The sequence below is a fragment of the Artemia sp. Qi Xiang Cuo genome, chromosome 12 (genome assembly GCF_049724085.1).
Source record: "Artemia sp. Qi Xiang Cuo chromosome 12, ASM4972408v1, whole genome shotgun sequence".
NCBI classification, from domain to species: Eukaryota; Metazoa; Arthropoda; class Branchiopoda; order Anostraca; family Artemiidae; genus Artemia; species Artemia sp. Qi Xiang Cuo.
The window spans coordinates 40,884,749-40,902,678 of record NC_142805.1 but is presented as its reverse complement, the minus strand read 5'-3'; the positions used below and the strand labels follow the sequence as shown (position 1 = coordinate 40,902,678).

General features: G+C 35.9%; 1 protein-coding gene across 1 annotated transcript in view; it reads left to right on the top strand.

Annotated features, from left to right (window-relative positions):
- Nucleotides 1-11,283, top strand: part of LOC148946116 (BTB/POZ domain-containing adapter for CUL3-mediated RhoA degradation protein 3) — a 58,715-nt gene extending 47,432 nt beyond the window's left edge. Inside the window, exons 6-8 of the mRNA XM_089097785.1 lie at nucleotides 2,266-2,464; nucleotides 4,514-4,642; nucleotides 10,396-11,283. Coding sequence (XP_088953911.1) covers nucleotides 2,266-2,464; nucleotides 4,514-4,642; nucleotides 10,396-10,488 — 421 coding nt within the window. The 3' untranslated portion in view covers nucleotides 10,489-11,283. The remainder of the gene's footprint in view (nucleotides 1-2,265; nucleotides 2,465-4,513; nucleotides 4,643-10,395) is intronic.
- Nucleotides 11,284-17,930: the final 6,647 nt, after the last annotated feature.

Below are 17,930 nucleotides of genomic sequence, written 5' to 3'. Positions count from 1 at the left end.
GCCTTTTTACCAAAGTTTAGACCCAACCCCCCTGGCAGGGGGGGTTTGGAAATAATATTTGGATTATTTACACTGTTAGTACAAAAAGTTAATTAAGGTGGTACTCCAAGATAGTATTGATCATGAAGTACTGTAATTATTGCAGCCCTTTTCACCCCTTTGCTGTTGGTCTGCAGAGCCACCCTTTTTAAGTGTTTGTATGCTCTGCAGCTATTGTGCCCGTTACTAAATCATATGTCACAGAAATACATTTCTTCTTTTCGTGTCATTTGTTTAAAAATTGCTTTTTTTGGGTTGTGATGAGACTTCATGGTTTTTCTACGACTACACAGTTTTGGACTCCGGTACATTTGTTTCAAATACTTGATGGATCTGAAGAAGTTTGGTACAGATAAAAGATGATAAAGTTTCTCTTTACTTTGATAACAGTTTTGAAGAAGGGGAGACTGACGGAGACTTCAACAGAAAAGACCGTCATTTAGTAGCACTACCCCACATTTTAATTGGCGCTACATCACCAATTTTTCCATTGAGTTGAAAGAAGACAATAGTATGAGTGAGGATTGCACCCTTGATATACCTCTTAAAATATCACTCATATCCTAATTTCATTTCATTTGAGAAGGTTGATTGTTGGAAGCCTGCTGCATAATTGGCTAAAACATTTGCAGTTTGCATCTACTTTTCCCTTACGGCTGAAAATCTGCCCAATACGGATCTTATCACCCCAGTATAAAGGTTCAAGATCAGTTTACGAACCTCATAGATTTCATCTCATTAGCAATATGATGAATCTTACTCAGCAGAGGAACAGCTGCCTGAAAGCCTAACAAATTGAGTACATGCTTTGATTCAATCTCGTATTTTATAAGGATGTCTAATGTCATCTCAACTGCACGGAGTTTAGCTAAAAGAATTAATAGAGTCACGGGTAGTGGAGAGGAAATGTGATGAAAAATTTAAAACATAGACTTTCACAACTGCCGCTTGTTCTTCAGCTCAGTTATCAGTACAAATTTCAATTTGTTGCAGATATTTACTTACCAGTGCTCCAGCCATGATAGTATGTACTTATCAATTAAAATATGATCCATTCCGAGTCTACAGTGAAGACTGTTATTGTACATGGGTTATATCCTTGGGGAGAGGGAAAGGGATCCACAGAGGAATAGCTACTGAATTGGTAACTATTCCAGTTTGGTAAATCATATTTAAAACCACCCAAGCATATTTTTACTTTAGTGATACTTGAACGCTTACCAAATTTCTATTTCTCTGGCCCTATATATCTGATTAAGACTGTTTACATTAGCCTACATTTAAGCATGTATTTCAAGGGGCATACACCACACAACTCAAACAGTTTTACATAATATGAGTGCTTTTATAAATCCTTTACGATATAAATATATCAAATATATCGTTTTTTTATGGCTCTTAGACTCTAATTTAAGTCTAGAATAATTTATAAAAAAAGAAAAAAACACTCCAGGTGCAACTTTTTGGTTAAATATAAAATCCTTGGTGGGGCAGGGGGTATTTAATAGAATTCTTCCAGGTTCACGATTTTCATCATTCTTAAAGACACCCCCAAACCTCTAAACTGCCCTACAAAGAAACTGTGTTTCCACTATCCTATTTTCTGCGGTGCCCCTACAATCTTCTTCCTTAGTTATATCACTGTCCTAGTAAAGAAGCTTATTTATTTTTTAACCATGTCTGGGCAATATAATTTTTTTTGATTCAATTGAAAACCATTACTCTGTGGTCTGAACATGTGGTCTCACAATTCTTTGAACATGTAACATGTGGAGGGTCGTATATCAAGTCTAAAAAAGCGATTTTACAGATATAGATGTCTGAAGTTGTCGCTAAAATTAAGCCCCTCACTTTCGGTTATAATTACTTCTGTTTGAGGTACTTTCAACTATTTAATAGTATAATTACTTTCAACTAAATGCTTTTTTTTAGCTTTCTCGCAAATGTAACTGTCCTTGAATTACGAAAGAATGAAGATGACGCAAATACTAAAAAAAAAAATACGGAAACAGTATGCATAAATAGCGTCAAGACCACTGTGGGACAAAAATCAACAGTTATCTCTACTTAAAAAAATTAAAGGGAGGGAAAGACATCTGAAATATCGTATGGAAATAAATCATTAGAAGTAATGATTAGTCCTTGGCAGTGGGAACCATGATTTCTATTGTATCTAAGTCTAATTAACTTAGTTTTATTTCAAATGATTATGAATTTTATTTGTAGGACCTCGGATGATAATCTTCTTAAAAATATTGAATTGTTTGATAAATTATGTTTGCGTTTTCGTGATCGTATAAATTTCATCAAAGACGTTATTGGCTCAAATGAAATTTGTTTGTGGAGCTTCTATGGGCATGGAAAAAAAGTAGCCGAAGTCTGCTGTACATCGATTGTTTATGCTACTGACAGAAAGCACACTAAGGTAATATAGTGTATGTAAATAAGGCGATGTGATACTTAATAAGACTGTTGTCAATTATATGGTGTTTTGTTTTAGTAGGGTTAGTAGGGGGGTATCCTTTTGATAGTAAGATGGGGGGGGGTCTTAAGGAATCCTGTAGTCTAGAATAAAAAAAAAATGTTAACCACATTTTAATATGTCTTAAAAGCCAATTGAAATAATAGTAAAATAGAGAAAGTCAAAGTTTAGGACAATGGTGTCTTCAAATCTAAGTTAATCGAAATCCAGTGTTAAAAGTCTCAGAACGGATTCGCCAATTGTAAGATTCAGCATCTAAGTGAATCAAGTTTATTTTAATGTTCATAAATAAGTTCCAAGATCCCATTGGCTAAACATGACATAGGAAAAAAAATGCCTAAAGCATGTAAACGACAAAAATGTCTTCAAGTAAAAACCAGATAATACTACAAAATCTTGACAGGGAGCTCCTCTCCGCAGTGCGAAGCAAAAAAAGAAGAAAAACATAAAATAGAATATGATATCAAAACAGAATAAGAACACAAACCTTGAAAATTAAATTCACCTGTTCCCACCGACTGCAAAAAGACGGAATATTTCTTCTTTTTTTGTCATGGCTGAGATTTTTCTTATCATTGACTGTATATTTGTTTTGTTTGTTTTTTGTTGTTGTTTTTTTTCCGTCTAGACTCTAATTTGTGCAGTGACCGAAAAGCAGAAGTGTTCCACAAATAGCTATTGTCAACCAATTACACCTGGCTTTGTTTTTGTTTTTTTTATTGCTTTTTATAAAGTTCTTTTACTTTGATACTGACTCTTACAATTCGGACTAACTATTGGCTGTCATATCAAGAAATTTAATCCCTTTGTGTTGTACAATCGATTTGCTGACTCAATACAGAGTTTAGAGAGGGTTGAAAATATTTGCCATTGATCGTAGGAGGGGTTGCCAACCCCAATTTAGTTACCACTAGGTTAGGCTATTGTTTTCCCCCATTTATGTTTTTCCTGTTATAATGGTTGTATAGAGTTTTTCATTCTTATCCATTTGCATTTCTTCTATATATTTTAGTTTTTATGCGTGCTTTCTAAATTCAAAACAAGAAAAGACTTTGAATTTGGAAGCATTGCCAAAGAAAAGAAATATTTTTTTTAGTAAAAACCTTTCAAAGTATGGTAGATGTTTGTTTTAGGGATTTTTTTTTCCATGGACATTTTTCGACACTTTTAAGTTTACTGACACTCATCAATGTTGATATTATATTTAGAGCTCTTGCCGATAAAACGACAGATAAATTCTCATTTGTAGCAATCACACAGTAGAAACATCATCAACGAACATACAGAATTTCTTGTCTTGGATAAACAAGTTTTTATTCTTGTGAAAAGAAAAGAGCAGTAATAAAATCAAAACGCAAAGAAATAAAGTCAAATAACAAGTCAAGCTTAAAACGAGCAAAAAAATACTTTGAATGTATTATTGAAAATAAAACGAGTAGAAATTAAAAGGTATAATTAAGTAAATCTTAAAGTGGAGGGAAACTACCAAAATAACGCAGTGAGGCAACCGCCATTCAAACTCCCTAAAGACTTAAGTGTCATTTGTGGTGCCGAAAATAATTTATACCTCAAAAAGTCTGCTTTTTTTAATAACATAAAAAAACACTAATCAAGCTTACGGGTAAGCACCCTCTTTCTCCGACTGTTCAGAATGGTCTAACCCTTTCTTCTTGAAAAATATCTCCCTCATTAATTTTACCTCATTGAAATAAATACATTTAAAAATTGATAAACATTAGTATAGTCCTGAGAGGAAGGATCTTGCTTTCTCTTTCAAGTCTAAGCATTTATAATAATAAAAACTGTATCTAAATGTCCTATTATTTTTTGAATTGGGTTTAAAAGAAGTTTTCTGCCCTCCCTGGGGAAAAATCTTGGTTTTTGTCCTCTCCCACGCTCGGTTATATGTCTAGTTGTATCAATAACGAAACACCCAAGAATTATATGTACTTGAAATTAAATAAAGTAAATAAAGTCACCATTCATCTTTAGGTTGAGTTTCCTGAAGCGAGGATTTTTGAAGAAACGTTAAACATGTTCTTATTTGAAAATCGAACGGGTCCCGATGTTGACCTTCTTCAGGCAACAGCTAGTCGAACAGGCGTCACATTATCCTCCAGCGTAAGTGCCCTCTTCAATACTAATGTTATAATTGCTTGTATTTACTTCTTGTTGAATTAGGGGAAAAAACTGCTGGGTTTTTAATCATAATCTTATATTTAAGGATTAGCTACAAAGAAATGAGAGATTTTTTTTCTTCTAAATATTCATAATCTTTAGAAAAAAAGAAGTATGAATGGGTCAAGTGATTCGTTGACCTATAATATTATCCATTGCAATGTTATGAGAAATGCAGTATTGTACGTGTAGACCATTATTACTTTCCTCTTGTGTTGAAATGGGCTCTGCCTTGGGGTTATGTCAATACTTCAATAAGTTCAAATGCTGGAGGATTGGGGCAACTACCTTCAGACCAGGTATGAACACAGTTCCAAAGCTGCCAGTAACAGAATTCGACAGAATTCCAAAAGCTGCCGACACTTTAGCAGTACAGCTTATGTTTTGACAGCTTTTCTTCGAGCAAAAAGTATTTTTTATATGTACAAATAGTATTTTCAGACAAAATGTGCCAAAAAATTTAAAAACTACCAAGTAGCATTGCTACTTTGCTACCCCACTTTTTCCATGACGGCTTCAAACGTGAAATGTTTGTAAAATACATCATAAAACCATGTTTTCTAGTTTTAGAACTAGAGGTTCAGAATCGTCTTTAGTACCAGGCACAGACAATTTCTAGCTACCTATTTGCAAGTACGGTCCCCCTCTCTCCCAATCTATTCAAAGCTTCCCTCTTTACGCCCTGCGAAGAAGTTCCAATTTCCTTTACATCCTTTCTGACGACCTCCTCCCACCCATCATCCTGTATCCGCAAAATTATATCCTATCTATCTCAACCTTTCTCTCACTATAGCCCTACAAAGTGGGCTAGAACCACGTTTTTGGCACAGATTATTGTTTGAAAAACGCAAGTCAGTCAGGTACCCACAACAATCTGTAGACAATGTCTCTCGAAAACATGTAGCAAATCCTCCTGCATTTTTTGGATCGCCCACGCTTCAGAACAATACTTCACCACTGTCATCGCTGTAGCTTCCAATATTCTAATCTTGGTTCGCAGACTTATCTTCCTATTCTTAAAAAAAAAATTTCTTCTGTGAAAAACGCTTTTGACCTTGGCTATTTTAATTTTACATCTTCACTGCATCTACCATCTTTACCAATAATTAATTAAGAAAACTTTTTCCACAAAATAAGTTTTTCAAAGAAAAGTAAAGTACTCCATTAAATAATAAATTAGCAAAAATAAAATCAAATAATCTACCAAGCATGAAACTACCACAAATCAGCATCGATAAATAAATGAAACCCAAAAAGAACAGAAATTACAATAAATAACCGAGTCAAACTCAAAACGAGCAGAAATTAACATAAGTTGGGCTCAAAACCCAATATGCCTTCCCAAGGCCAGAACAAAATCTGGACTTTAGTGAAAAAAATATAAATGTTTTTACTTTTATAACTTTAATAAATCAAATAATGTTAACATTTTGATTACTAAATATCAGTATATGTATATTAAACTGACAATGCACATTCATTTGTATTTTTTCAGTAAAGTGCAAATTTTGTTCTGACCTTGGGAAGGCATACGGGTTTTGAGCCCAACTTATGTTAATTTCTGCTCGTTTTGAGTTTGACTCGGTTATTTATTGTAATTCCTGTTCGTTCTGGGTTTCATTTATTCGTCGATGCTGATTTGTGGTAGTTTCACGCTTGGTACATTATTTGATTTTATTTTAGCTCATTGCTTGTTTAATGGAGTTCTTTACTTTTCTTTGAAAAACTTATTTTGTGGAAAAAGTTTTTAAATTAATTTCTGTTCGTTTTATATTGACATAGTCTTTTCAGGGAAAAAGTAAATAATACTTTAAATCTTTTCGTTTTTTTAAAACTTTATAGTTTGGCCGGTTATTCGTATGCTGGAGAAAAATTTTCAGCAATTTTTAACTACATACACCCTTTTAAAAAATAGGACACAAATAGTAGTGAGATGCGTGAGTAAATAGAGTGAGAGTAGTGAGTAGCTGAGATGCCTTATTGAGAATTAGCATTAACACAGTGCATTTTGATTTATCTTAAGGCAACATTTAGTTTTTAAACAAAATGGGCAAATGGGAGGGTGGGCGTGGGAGGGGGACTACTTGCCCTCCAATCTCTTTCGACTATTAAAAAGGGCATCAGCCTTTTCTTTTTTCAATCGAATGAGCCCTTTTCGAAGTTCCTATCTACGACAACTCTTTCGATACGAAGTGCCCTGGTCTCAACAACAACAACAACAAAAAATATTATACTTATACTATATAATATTTTACTTATAATATTTTTACTATAAAAATGTCAAGCCTTCCAATCACTTTCGACTATTAAAAAGGGCACTAGGCCTTTCGATTTCCAGTCGAATGAGCCCTTTTTGAAACGACAACCCTTTCTATAAACACCTTATATGCCCCCAGGGCATAATATATAACCCTTACCCTAATGGCTATTAGGGTGGTTGTCATCCTCTAAGACCTAATTTCCAGAACTTTCAAATACGTTAAACAAAATGGCTATCTCAAAATTTTGATTGGATGTGTTTGGGTAAATGGTGGGCGTGAGAGGGGCGTTAGTCGCTTTCAAATCACTTTCAACTATTAAAAATGGCACTAGCCTTTTCAATTTCCAATCAAATGAGCCCTCTTGAAGTTTCTATGACAAATCTTTCAATAAAAACCTTATATGCCCCCAGAGCATAACTCAAAATCCTTGCCCTGAAGACTGGGGGGGGGAGTCATTCTCAAAGACCTATTTTCCAGAACTCTCTACTACGTTGAACAAAATGGCTATCTGAAAATTTTGATTGGATGTGTGTGGAGGAATGGTGGGCGTGAGAGGGGGGCTAATTACTCTCTACTCACTTTCGACTATTAAAAAGGGCAATTTCATTTCCAATCAAATGAGCCCTTTTTGAAATTTCTATAAAAACTTTCTATATAAACCTTGTATGCCCCCAGGGCATAACTTACAACCCTTGCACTGAGGGCTCTGAGGAGGATTATCATCCTAAAAGACCTAATTTCCAGAACTTTCAACTACGTTGAACAAAATGGATATCTCAAAATTTTGATTGGATGTGTTTGTGAAAATGGTGGGCGTGAGAGGGCATTAGTCGCTCTCCAATCACTTTCAACTATTAAAAAAAGGCGCTAGCCCTTTCGATTTCCAATTGAATGATTCTTTTTGAAGTTTCTACGACAATATTTTCAATAAAACCTTATATGCCCCCAGTGCGTAACTTACAACCCGTGCCTTGAGGGCTGTGGGGGTGGGGGATCGGCTGTCATACTTATAGACATAATTTTCAAAACATCCAACTACGTTGAATAAAATGGCTATCTAAAAATTTGGTTGAATGTGTGTGGGGATAAGGTGGGCGTGCGAGGGGGGTTAGTTGCCCTCAAATCACTTTCGACTATTAAAAAGGGCACTAGCCCTTTGAATTTCCGATCGAATGAGCTATTTTTCAAGTTTCTAAGACAAAGATTTCAATAAAAAAAACCTTATATGCCCCCAGGGCATAAATTATAACCCTTGCCCTGAAGACTCTGGGGGAGTGTCCTGCTCGAAGGTATATTTTCCTGAGCTTTGAACTGCGTGGAACAAAATGGCTATCTGAAAATTTTATTGGGTGTGTTTGGAGAAATGGTGGGCGTGGAAGGGGTGTTAGTTGCCTTCCAATCACTTTCGACTATTATAAAAGGCACTAACCAATTCAATTTCCAATCGAATGAGCCCTTTTTGAAGTTTCTCGACAACGCGTTCTATAAAAACTTTATATGCCCCCAGGGCATAAATTACAACCCTTGCCTTGAGGGCTGTGGAGGGGTTGTCATCCTCAAAGACCTAATTTCCAGAACTTGGAACTACGTTAAATGAAATGGCTATCTCAAAATTTTGATTGGATGTGTTTGGAGAAAAGGTGGGCGTGAGAGGGGGGTTAGTTGCCCTCCAATTACTTTCATCTATTAAAAAGAGCACTAGCCCTTTGAATTTCAAATCGAATGAGGATTTTTTGAAGTTTCTCCGACAACACCTTCTGTAAAAACCTTTTATACCACCAGGGCATAACTTACAACCCTTGCCCAAAAGGATCTGGGGGAGTTTCCTCCTCAAAAACATAATTTGTATCTGTAAAACAACTCCGGTGAAAAAAATGGATATCTAAAAATTTTGATTGGATGTGTTTGGGGAAATGGTGGGAGTGGAAGGGGTGTTAATCGCCTTCCAATCACTTTCGACAATTAAAAAGGACACAAGCCACTCCAATTTCCAATTGAATGAGCCCTTTTCGAAGTTTCTACGACAACTTCTTCGATGCGAAGTGATCTGCTCTAAAAGAAAAAATAATAATAAATAATACATTGTGTCAACATCGTTCTTATAAACCTCCAGGGCATAACTTGCCTTGAGGGTTGTGGGGGGGTGTCCTCCTCAGAAACATATTTTCTATCTGGAAATCAACTACGCTGAACAAAATGGCTATCTCAAAATTTTGATTGGATGTGTTTGGGGGAATGATTGCCGTGGGGGGGGTGGCGGGTTAGTTGCTCTCCAATCACTTTTGACTATTAAAAAGGGCACTAGTCACTCAAATTTCCAATAGAATGAGCCCTTTTCGAAGTTTCTACAACTCCTTCGATACGAAGTGCCCTGGTATGAAAAAAAAAATACATTGTGCCAACATCGTTATTTACTTAATGATACTACGCAAATAATGAAGCTATCAAACAATAAAACTCGCTATTATGAGCAAAGGGCTGCAAAAAGGGAACTAGCAATAATTTATTCTTCATGCATTCAGATTTTCTTGTGTAAATACTAAATTCATTTTAAATATAGTGGTTTACAAAGTAGATACTATTTAATAAAAGTTCAAATAGGGATAAAATCCTTTTAATAGACAGTGTTTCGCAAACAGTGATAGAAACTCACAAAAAAATACCAGATATTTCGGTCACATATGCAGTGACCGTCATCAGGTTTTACTACTGATGACGGTCACTGCATATGTGAGCGATATATATGGTATTTTTTTTTTTTTTAATTTCTATCACTGTTGTGAAAACACTGTTGTGACACTGTTGTGACAGTGTGAAACACTGTCTATTAAAAGGATTCTATCCATATTTGAACTTTAATTTATCGTCATGGAAAGGCAGTGTGGTCTCAGAAATAATCTAGATCATTATTATAAAAGAATCTATTAGTCTATGCCTAAACAAAAAAAAAAAAAAATAAGAGTCAAATATAATATGTAGCGCTTCTGTATCTGACTTGTCAATAAAAAAAATAAAAAAATCGCGGAAGCAAGGCTTTTTTGTATGATGAAGGGGTAAATTCAAAAATTACAAAACTGTGAACATGCAATTATAAACCAGGGCCATATCCATGATTTTTTTCGGGGGGGGGTGTTACAAAATGATTCTTTTTTGGGGGGGGGGAGTTTACAAAAAAGCGCTTCAATTATATTTTGTATTTGTCTTTGTTTCGTTTTTCGAGTCGGACAAACATTCGGGGGGGGGGGGGGTCAAACCCCTTAACCTCCCCCTCCCTGGACACTGCCTTGTTATAAACCTTCAATAATTTTTAAATAAATGTGAAAAGTTCTCTAAATCAATTCAGCCTTCTAATGATTCATCTGCTCATCTATATCCAAGAGTAAGAGCGGATTACCTAAATTATTCTACTGAAATATGTTTGTTTGATTTTTGTAGACGGCAGCATGCGTTAGCGACGAAGAAGATGACCGTCGAGCTGGTAGCACTGGGGCAGGATCTGCCGGCCAGAGCAGCCGTTTTAGGATTTGAGTCAAGCCCTCTTCGTGTTCTTTCAAGGAGCTAAGCTAGTCAATTCCATTATTAATTTTAAAGCGATAAATGCTCTGAGCTGAAATTTCTTTCTGATGAACAGAAATCGATCCACCAGCTGAATGTGAGTAGGAAATGGAGCTGTGCCGTGAATTTCTTTTTTTCAGGGAAGACATATATGTTCTCTTTCATCTTTATTTTTCGCTATGGTTTTCGTGTGCTATGGCTTGGACTCTTTCGTCCGTTTTGATTTAATTGTATATAAACAATTATTGTATGTGGTTTCTCGTTTTATAAAGAAATGGTCGATTGGAACATCTTCTTTTAAAAATTAGATCTAAATTAACCCGAGAACTGAAATAGAAAGCTTGGTTTATTTAGCCGAAGGTAAAACAAGATGAATGTGGTGGGAAAAGGGCTTTCCCGTTCAGTTTTAGTTTACACAAAGGTGATACTTAAAAGGTTCAGAATTACGTTATTTTTTTTTATTTTTGGAGAATATATACAAATTTACTTTTATGTACAGTCTAAATCAATCATCGAATAAAAAAGAAAAATGTAAAATGACACTGTTAAATTCTGTTAATTAAACAATGTTTCTAATTCAAGCAATAATTTTCTTTTTGTTTATTCATGTCCCTGCTATGTCGTGTTCAGTGGCGTTCTAGTGTGTGATTCGGTCTAGAAATAGTGAATAATATAAAACCTCTCTTGCCAGTCTTCTTATTTAACAAACTAATTATTGTATTTATATTTTGAACATTTTTTTTTAATTAATAAACGCTGTAGTCTGTATTTGTGTCAGGATGTACCTACTGTTTAATGTACTAAAGGAAGGGGTAGAAATTACCAATTTTTTTTTTTAAATCTTTTTTTAGTTTAACAAGTAAATGTGTTATGTTGCATAAATAAGTAATAACATTTATGTAAGTAATGACGAGAACGATGTGGAGTGGCTTTAAAAGGAATCAATCCGTGTACCAGATATGAACCGGATGAGGTCGATCCTGACTTCAGGTTTTGAACTCGGAATGAATACATTAATGCTAGGGGTACGTCTAGAATGACCGGCCGTAATCTTACGTTTTCAATTGAAATTACACTTGGTTTTCTTGGACAAAAAAAAACTAATGGAATTACAGTCAGTTCGTTTCTTGTGTGTTTTCAGTTACGCGGGGTTCAGCGTATTCCCCCCCCCACGGAAAATATCATCTGGGAAATCTTCTCCTGCAGAAAATTTCTCCTTGAAAATTCCCCGCTGGAAAATTCTCCCCAAATGTAAAATTGGTTAGCCAATAAAAAAATAATACAAATAAAAAAAAAATGTAAAATAAGAAAAAAAAATACATATAAGAATATGTAAGGAGCGAAGGACTGTTTGTAAGGAAAACTGTAAGTAAAGAGCGACTCGGTCCGATAGTAACTAAAACTCTAAAGAAAGGAATTTTGATAGCAATTAAGACATCAGAAGAATTGGCTTTACTGTAATTGTAAATAAATAAAGTTCATTCAGTTTGATTTTACAGATTAAATCCTACGAACCTGATAAAAATTTGCCTGATTTTCAAAAAACGGGGAAAACACCCCCAAAAAGGAAAGTGATCTTAATGAAAATCATTGTTAGATTCAGCATATTAGAAAACCCAGCTGTGGAGATTTCAAGCTCCTATCTACAAAAACGTGGAATTTTGCTCTTTTTTCCCCATAAGAAAGCTCAAAATCTTTTCTCCATTGGAGGTGTCCACTGCTGCGCGAAAAGTTCCCATGGGCGAACACAGTAACTCGCGGCTTGCGAGGACGCATGGTCATAGCTTGGGCACTTAAAAGTTAGATGCACTTAAACGTCTAACCTATTAAAGGTTAGCTGTTTATAATGATAGATCCATTACAAGCTTTGTATGAAGGACTCATCGACGACAGGTTAAGCCTGCAAGATGTCTGCAAAGATCAAGTACTAAAAGATATTACAGCTACATTTGACAAGCAGAAGGAAGAACTTTCAGTCAATGAAAACAGAACAGTCAAGCTGTGAATACAGTACTTCGATATGGTTTGCATAATTTAGAGGTTCCTAAGGGTAAAGAGACTGTGGGAAGAACATCTTCATGTAGTAAAAAGAATGCTTCTCAATCTCGCAGCAGCAGGCCATAACTAGTATGTAAAGACAACAAGAATTTACCTTAAAAAAAGGACAAGTTATCCGTTTGTCACCCGGGAACTTACTGATGCCTTTCGCGATAATGGCCTTCATCCGCTAAAGCCCTCAGAAAGACATGGGGCTGGTTATCATCAGACCTGATTAAAGAACAGGACTTTCCAAGTAGTCTTAAGACATTCGGAGGCCTTATTGGTGGAGCATTTGTTTCTTCTATGTGTTTTTAACTGGTTTGAGTGATATATCGTACCTTGCTTATGCTGATGACATTGTTTTAATTAGTCATTCCAAAAGTAATTTGTCACAGATGGTTCATAACGTTTATTGTTCTTTTAATAAAATTGGTCTTGCGCTTAACGTTGCTAAAGGAGAGTATCTTTCCTTTAGTGTTCTTCCTCTACTTTCACTGAATTTCCCTATCCCTAATGTTGATCCAATTTGATGGTTGGGTATTACATTTTGAAAAAATCTCAGAATACTTCGGAAGCGTTCTATCCGTGATGCTAGGGGGATTGGATACTCATAATTTGTAGCCAATAGGGGTAAATACGACCGCATTGGCCTCGGTAAGCTTTATTCTACTTTTTCCGATAGTTTTGTTCTTAACCTCTCTCCTTTACCCTTAATCTAAGAAGAAGAAAAGGGCTCAGTCTGTATATTCATAACTGTAAACTCCTGCCTGTATTTCTGTTTTGTATCGGAATTGAAAAATAGCAGAAAAGTTTCACCTACCAAACATTGTTGAGATGAGAAGCTGACTGATCAACATTATGGGGCTGTTTGAAATGGCGTATAGGTGCTTGTCTCCATGTCAGGGTTTGATCTTTCTGATTTATTAAATAAAAAAAAAGTTTTTCTTCAACTGAAAGTAAGAAGCAACGTCAAAACTTAAAACGAACAGAAATTATTATGTATATGAGGGGAGAGTACCCCATGCTCAATGCCTCGCTCTTTACGCTAAAGTTAGACTTTTTGTCCCGATTCTTTAAAAACGACTCCTGAAACACAAGGGCCGTTTAACTAGAATAATAAGCTTTTTAAAAGTTCTAAAAAGAACTTTAATGTAAAGAGTGAGATACTGAAGATGGGGCAACTCCCCTCATATACGTAATAATTTCCATTCGTTTCAAGTTTTGACGCTGCTCCTTACTTTCAGTAGAAAAAACCTGTTTTTTTTTAATTCTAATCGTTTTTAAATAATGCCGGGAAATCTGGCTCCCCCCTATATGGAAAATTCCTTCCCCAGACAGGTAATCTCCATGGAGTTCTTCTCACGTAAAATTCTCCCCCCCCCCATCAGGAAAATTCTCCCCAGACAATTCCATTCTAGCTGAAAATTCCCACCGGAATATTTCTTGCGGACGATTTCGGCTGAAAGAAAAACTTAAAGCACACTTTCATTTGAAAAAGACCTTAATTTCTGTTAGTCTTTAAAACCATACCACGAATCCCCCCTCCGTAGAAAATTCTTCCCGAAAATATTCCCCGCATCCGCAAGGAGAAAGTAGCTCCCCGCACAAAATTCCCTCTAGAGACTTTATCCCGTGGAAAAGTCCCCCATGGAGAATTTATTCCGTGGACCCCCCCTCCTCCTACGGAAATATACTCTAGACAATTCCAACTCGGTAAACATTTTCCCCTGGACAGTTCCCATTAGCATTTCCACATATAAAATCGGCAAACAGAAAGTAAGACAGATAAATAGAATATCTTATAGGAATTCTGGAAAATTCCCCCAGTGTGAAATTTCCATTGGAAAGTTAACCCCCTGGAAACTTCCCTCACCATTGAAAATTATCCCCGTGGAAAATACCCCCAGTAGAAAATTCACCCCCCCCCCTTCAAAATTGTCTGTATACTTCCCAATAACAAACGCGATATGTAAACAATGGGCAAATTTCACGACTTACAGACCTTTCCTCGGGAGCAGTCTATGAATAGGACACGAAATAATTGAGTTCTACGATTTCAAAAAAATGTTTTGGTTTAGTTACTACTCTTCAAAATTCGAATTTTATCAATTTTATATAGTTTAAGCCCCATTTACACACTATGCATCCTAGGCTACAAATTCCTCTATAGAAGCAAAATAGCGAGACTGCAGATTGCAAAAATACTGGATTCTGTAGTCCTTGTAATCTGAACAAGAAAAAGTACGGAAAACTGCTAAAGTATTTTCTTAATGCAAAAAAAAAGTCATGAAATAAAACAAAATTAAGATTCCATTCAAGAGAATGTTCTTTTTCTGTTATCAATATTGATAAATTAGATTAATATTGATAAATTATGCATTAATATTGAAAAATTCTAGAATTCTTGATTGAGATTCCATCAATCACTTATAACATAGACCAAAGAAAAGATCCAACTGGATAGCTTTAATTACTTGGAGGCCAGTGGTGTTAATTGGAGGGGGAGCTAGAAGCATACTTTTTTTAGTTTCTAGTACATTTAGAGATAAAGGCATGCTAATTTACCTTTGGTAATTCTTGCAGTCATTTATGACTCTTCATACTTGCAAAAGTTTTAAACCGTTAAGTTAAAGCAAGATAAAAATTTTGAAATTACGTTTTTCTTTAATTGTATTCAGTTAACAAAAAGCCAGGCGTCCTAGAACTGCCATTTTGTCCTAACCATGCGTTTCTAGATCTCCCGTAGAGTTGTATCACCCAGTTCATAATTTACCAACAACATACATACCAACATACCTATAACATTTTTATATATTTAATATAAATATTAAACCTTAATAACACAATATTATTCACTTTTTGGAATCTTGTCATCCAATGTTCGCTAATCACACTTAAAACAAAGAATTCGTACAAATGAAGCGAACCCGAGATCGTGCATCTTCTTAGAAACAACATATGTTTCTAAGAAGCAAAACAACATATGTTTCTAGCAATGGTGCAAAACGGGTGTTACACTTTTGAAGGTGTTTTTCTTTGTAGATTTGAGTCTTGACCTAAATTTAGGTATGAGGGTGTGTGTCAAGAGGGTTCATGAGCCAATTAGCGGGTACTTCCACCGGGAATCAATGTGTACACAAAATTTTGGCTCAACCGGGCAAGAAGTGGTTGGAAGAATGGTTCCAAGACTAAATCGTTACTCATTGATCTACACACCAGCTCAAATAAAAGCGGCTAAGGATAAGCTTTAAATGCTTGCAGGTTCTAGTACTAGTTTGACTTTCTCACAACTCTTTTTTTTAAACAATAAAAACTTTAGCGTAAAGAGCGAGGCGTTGAGGAGGGCACAGCCCCTTTCATATGCGGAATAATTTTTGTTCGTTTTAACATTTAATGTCACTCCTTACTTTCAGTTTAAAAAACTTTTTTTTTATTTTAAGGCCGCGAAAGCGGGGGGTTTGGGAGGCGGGAGCCCCCCCACAGTATGACCTAACACCTGCACGTTTTAAAGTTAAAACTTGTGACTCAGCCTCTTTAACTATTTATAAGACGTAGTTTTTTTCAAATAATATCTACGCATTCTTTTACTGTTTATTAGTTATCATTGCTTAACTAACTATTATCTGATCGTGTCCGGAGGTAAAGTTGGGGGGCGAATGCATCCCATAGCTTCTGCTCTTTAAGATTGACGAGGCACACTTGTGCCTCTTTAAAGAGTTCTTCTGGAGACGCCTGTTGAGCCGAAGGATTTAATAGATTGGATTTAACAAAGAAACTGAGTTTCTTTTTTAAACTTTAAATTCAATATGTAAAAAAACTTTTTGACGCAATACGTAAAAACTATTTTTGACGCAAGCAAATCCCCACAAAACTTGAAATTTGGTTTTTGGAAAACAGGGAAGGAGTGATCGGATTGAGTGGAAATTTCGAGGATAAGCTTCCAGACCCCAGGAAAGCTTATCCTCTAAATTTCAGCCCGATCGGACAACGTTAAAGGGGGGCTGTGGTGGGAAAACTTAACATGGGCTCTTATAGGAAAACGAGGTTTTTCGTAAATGTAAATTCAGGGGATAATGTTTTCTGTACGGAAATATCAAAACGCCCTAACAGGTCAAATTCCACTTCGAATGAGTCCTCAATCACCAGGATTCGGTGCCAACTGTGGCCTGTAGGCGTGGCTAATAAAAAAAAAGAGAAATGAACTTTAAGTGGCTATATTTTTTTTTTGGTAAACAGGAAAGGAGCGATCGGATTGAAATGAAATTTCGACGATGATCTCCTGAGCCACAGGAAAGAATGACCTCTAAACTTCACCCAAATCGAACAATGTTAAAGGGGGGATGTGGTTGGAGGGTCGAAACTTCCGGCCCACTTTTACCCATGAAGATAAAGTCGGAGGGGGGTAAAATTTTGCACGTTTCTTAGTTGGAGCTTGGGCTACAAAATACGATCACCGCTGTCTCTCTGCGACCGCTAAGACCGAAAATCGCTTAACATTGTGGTGGGTCGCCTCTTTATAGAGGCACAAGTGTGCCTCCTTGATTTACAGAATTTTGGCTGCCCGACTCTACTCTAAACCCTAAATTTTCAGCTGCGATTCCCCGAATCCACCAACTTGTACGTAAACGTATTTGTATTTTGCAATTTAAGGCAGTTACTTCCATTACTTTCCCCGTCAGCCTAAAGCCTCTTATTCCTTTTTTTGCTGCTATTTCATCCAGTATATCTGATTCTATCATCAGGAACATTTTTGTGATCAAAATATAGAAGATGGGTCTCTGAAGAGTCTGAAAGTAAATGACTTTCCTCGTAATATTTTATTCTCTTTTCAAGCTGAAGTACATTGACTAGTAAATAGTCGAGGTGCCGTCTTCTCAAGGCACATGCTACTTGACGTCTTAGTGTCAATTTTTATTTTTAGATTTTATGAAGTATTCTTCAAAACACTTGTTACAAAACTTTACATATGTTATAAAAATGCAATCTCCTCAGATTTGAGCAAGTTATCCCTCAGTATCTTCCCACACTAAATTGATCGCTAAATACCATGTGGTAGCATAAACGTCCCGTGACACTGAGCAAGCAGGAATAGAATTATACTCTAGTTGAAAAACCAAACCATGAAAATGTTGAGAAAACTGCGCAGGCATGCGATCAGAACAAACCTTAAACTAGCTAACGCGATCACCAAACATCCTTTGTTCAAGAAGGATATTCGTATTCTACATTTACAGATGAATAACATCGATCAGAAAAGCCGGGCTACGTACAACCATTAAACTGTTTCGAAAACGTGCCCATTAATACTTAATTCCTTGATGACGCTGCTGTGAAATATTGCCAACGCTTTAAAATCAACGGACAAGAATAACATG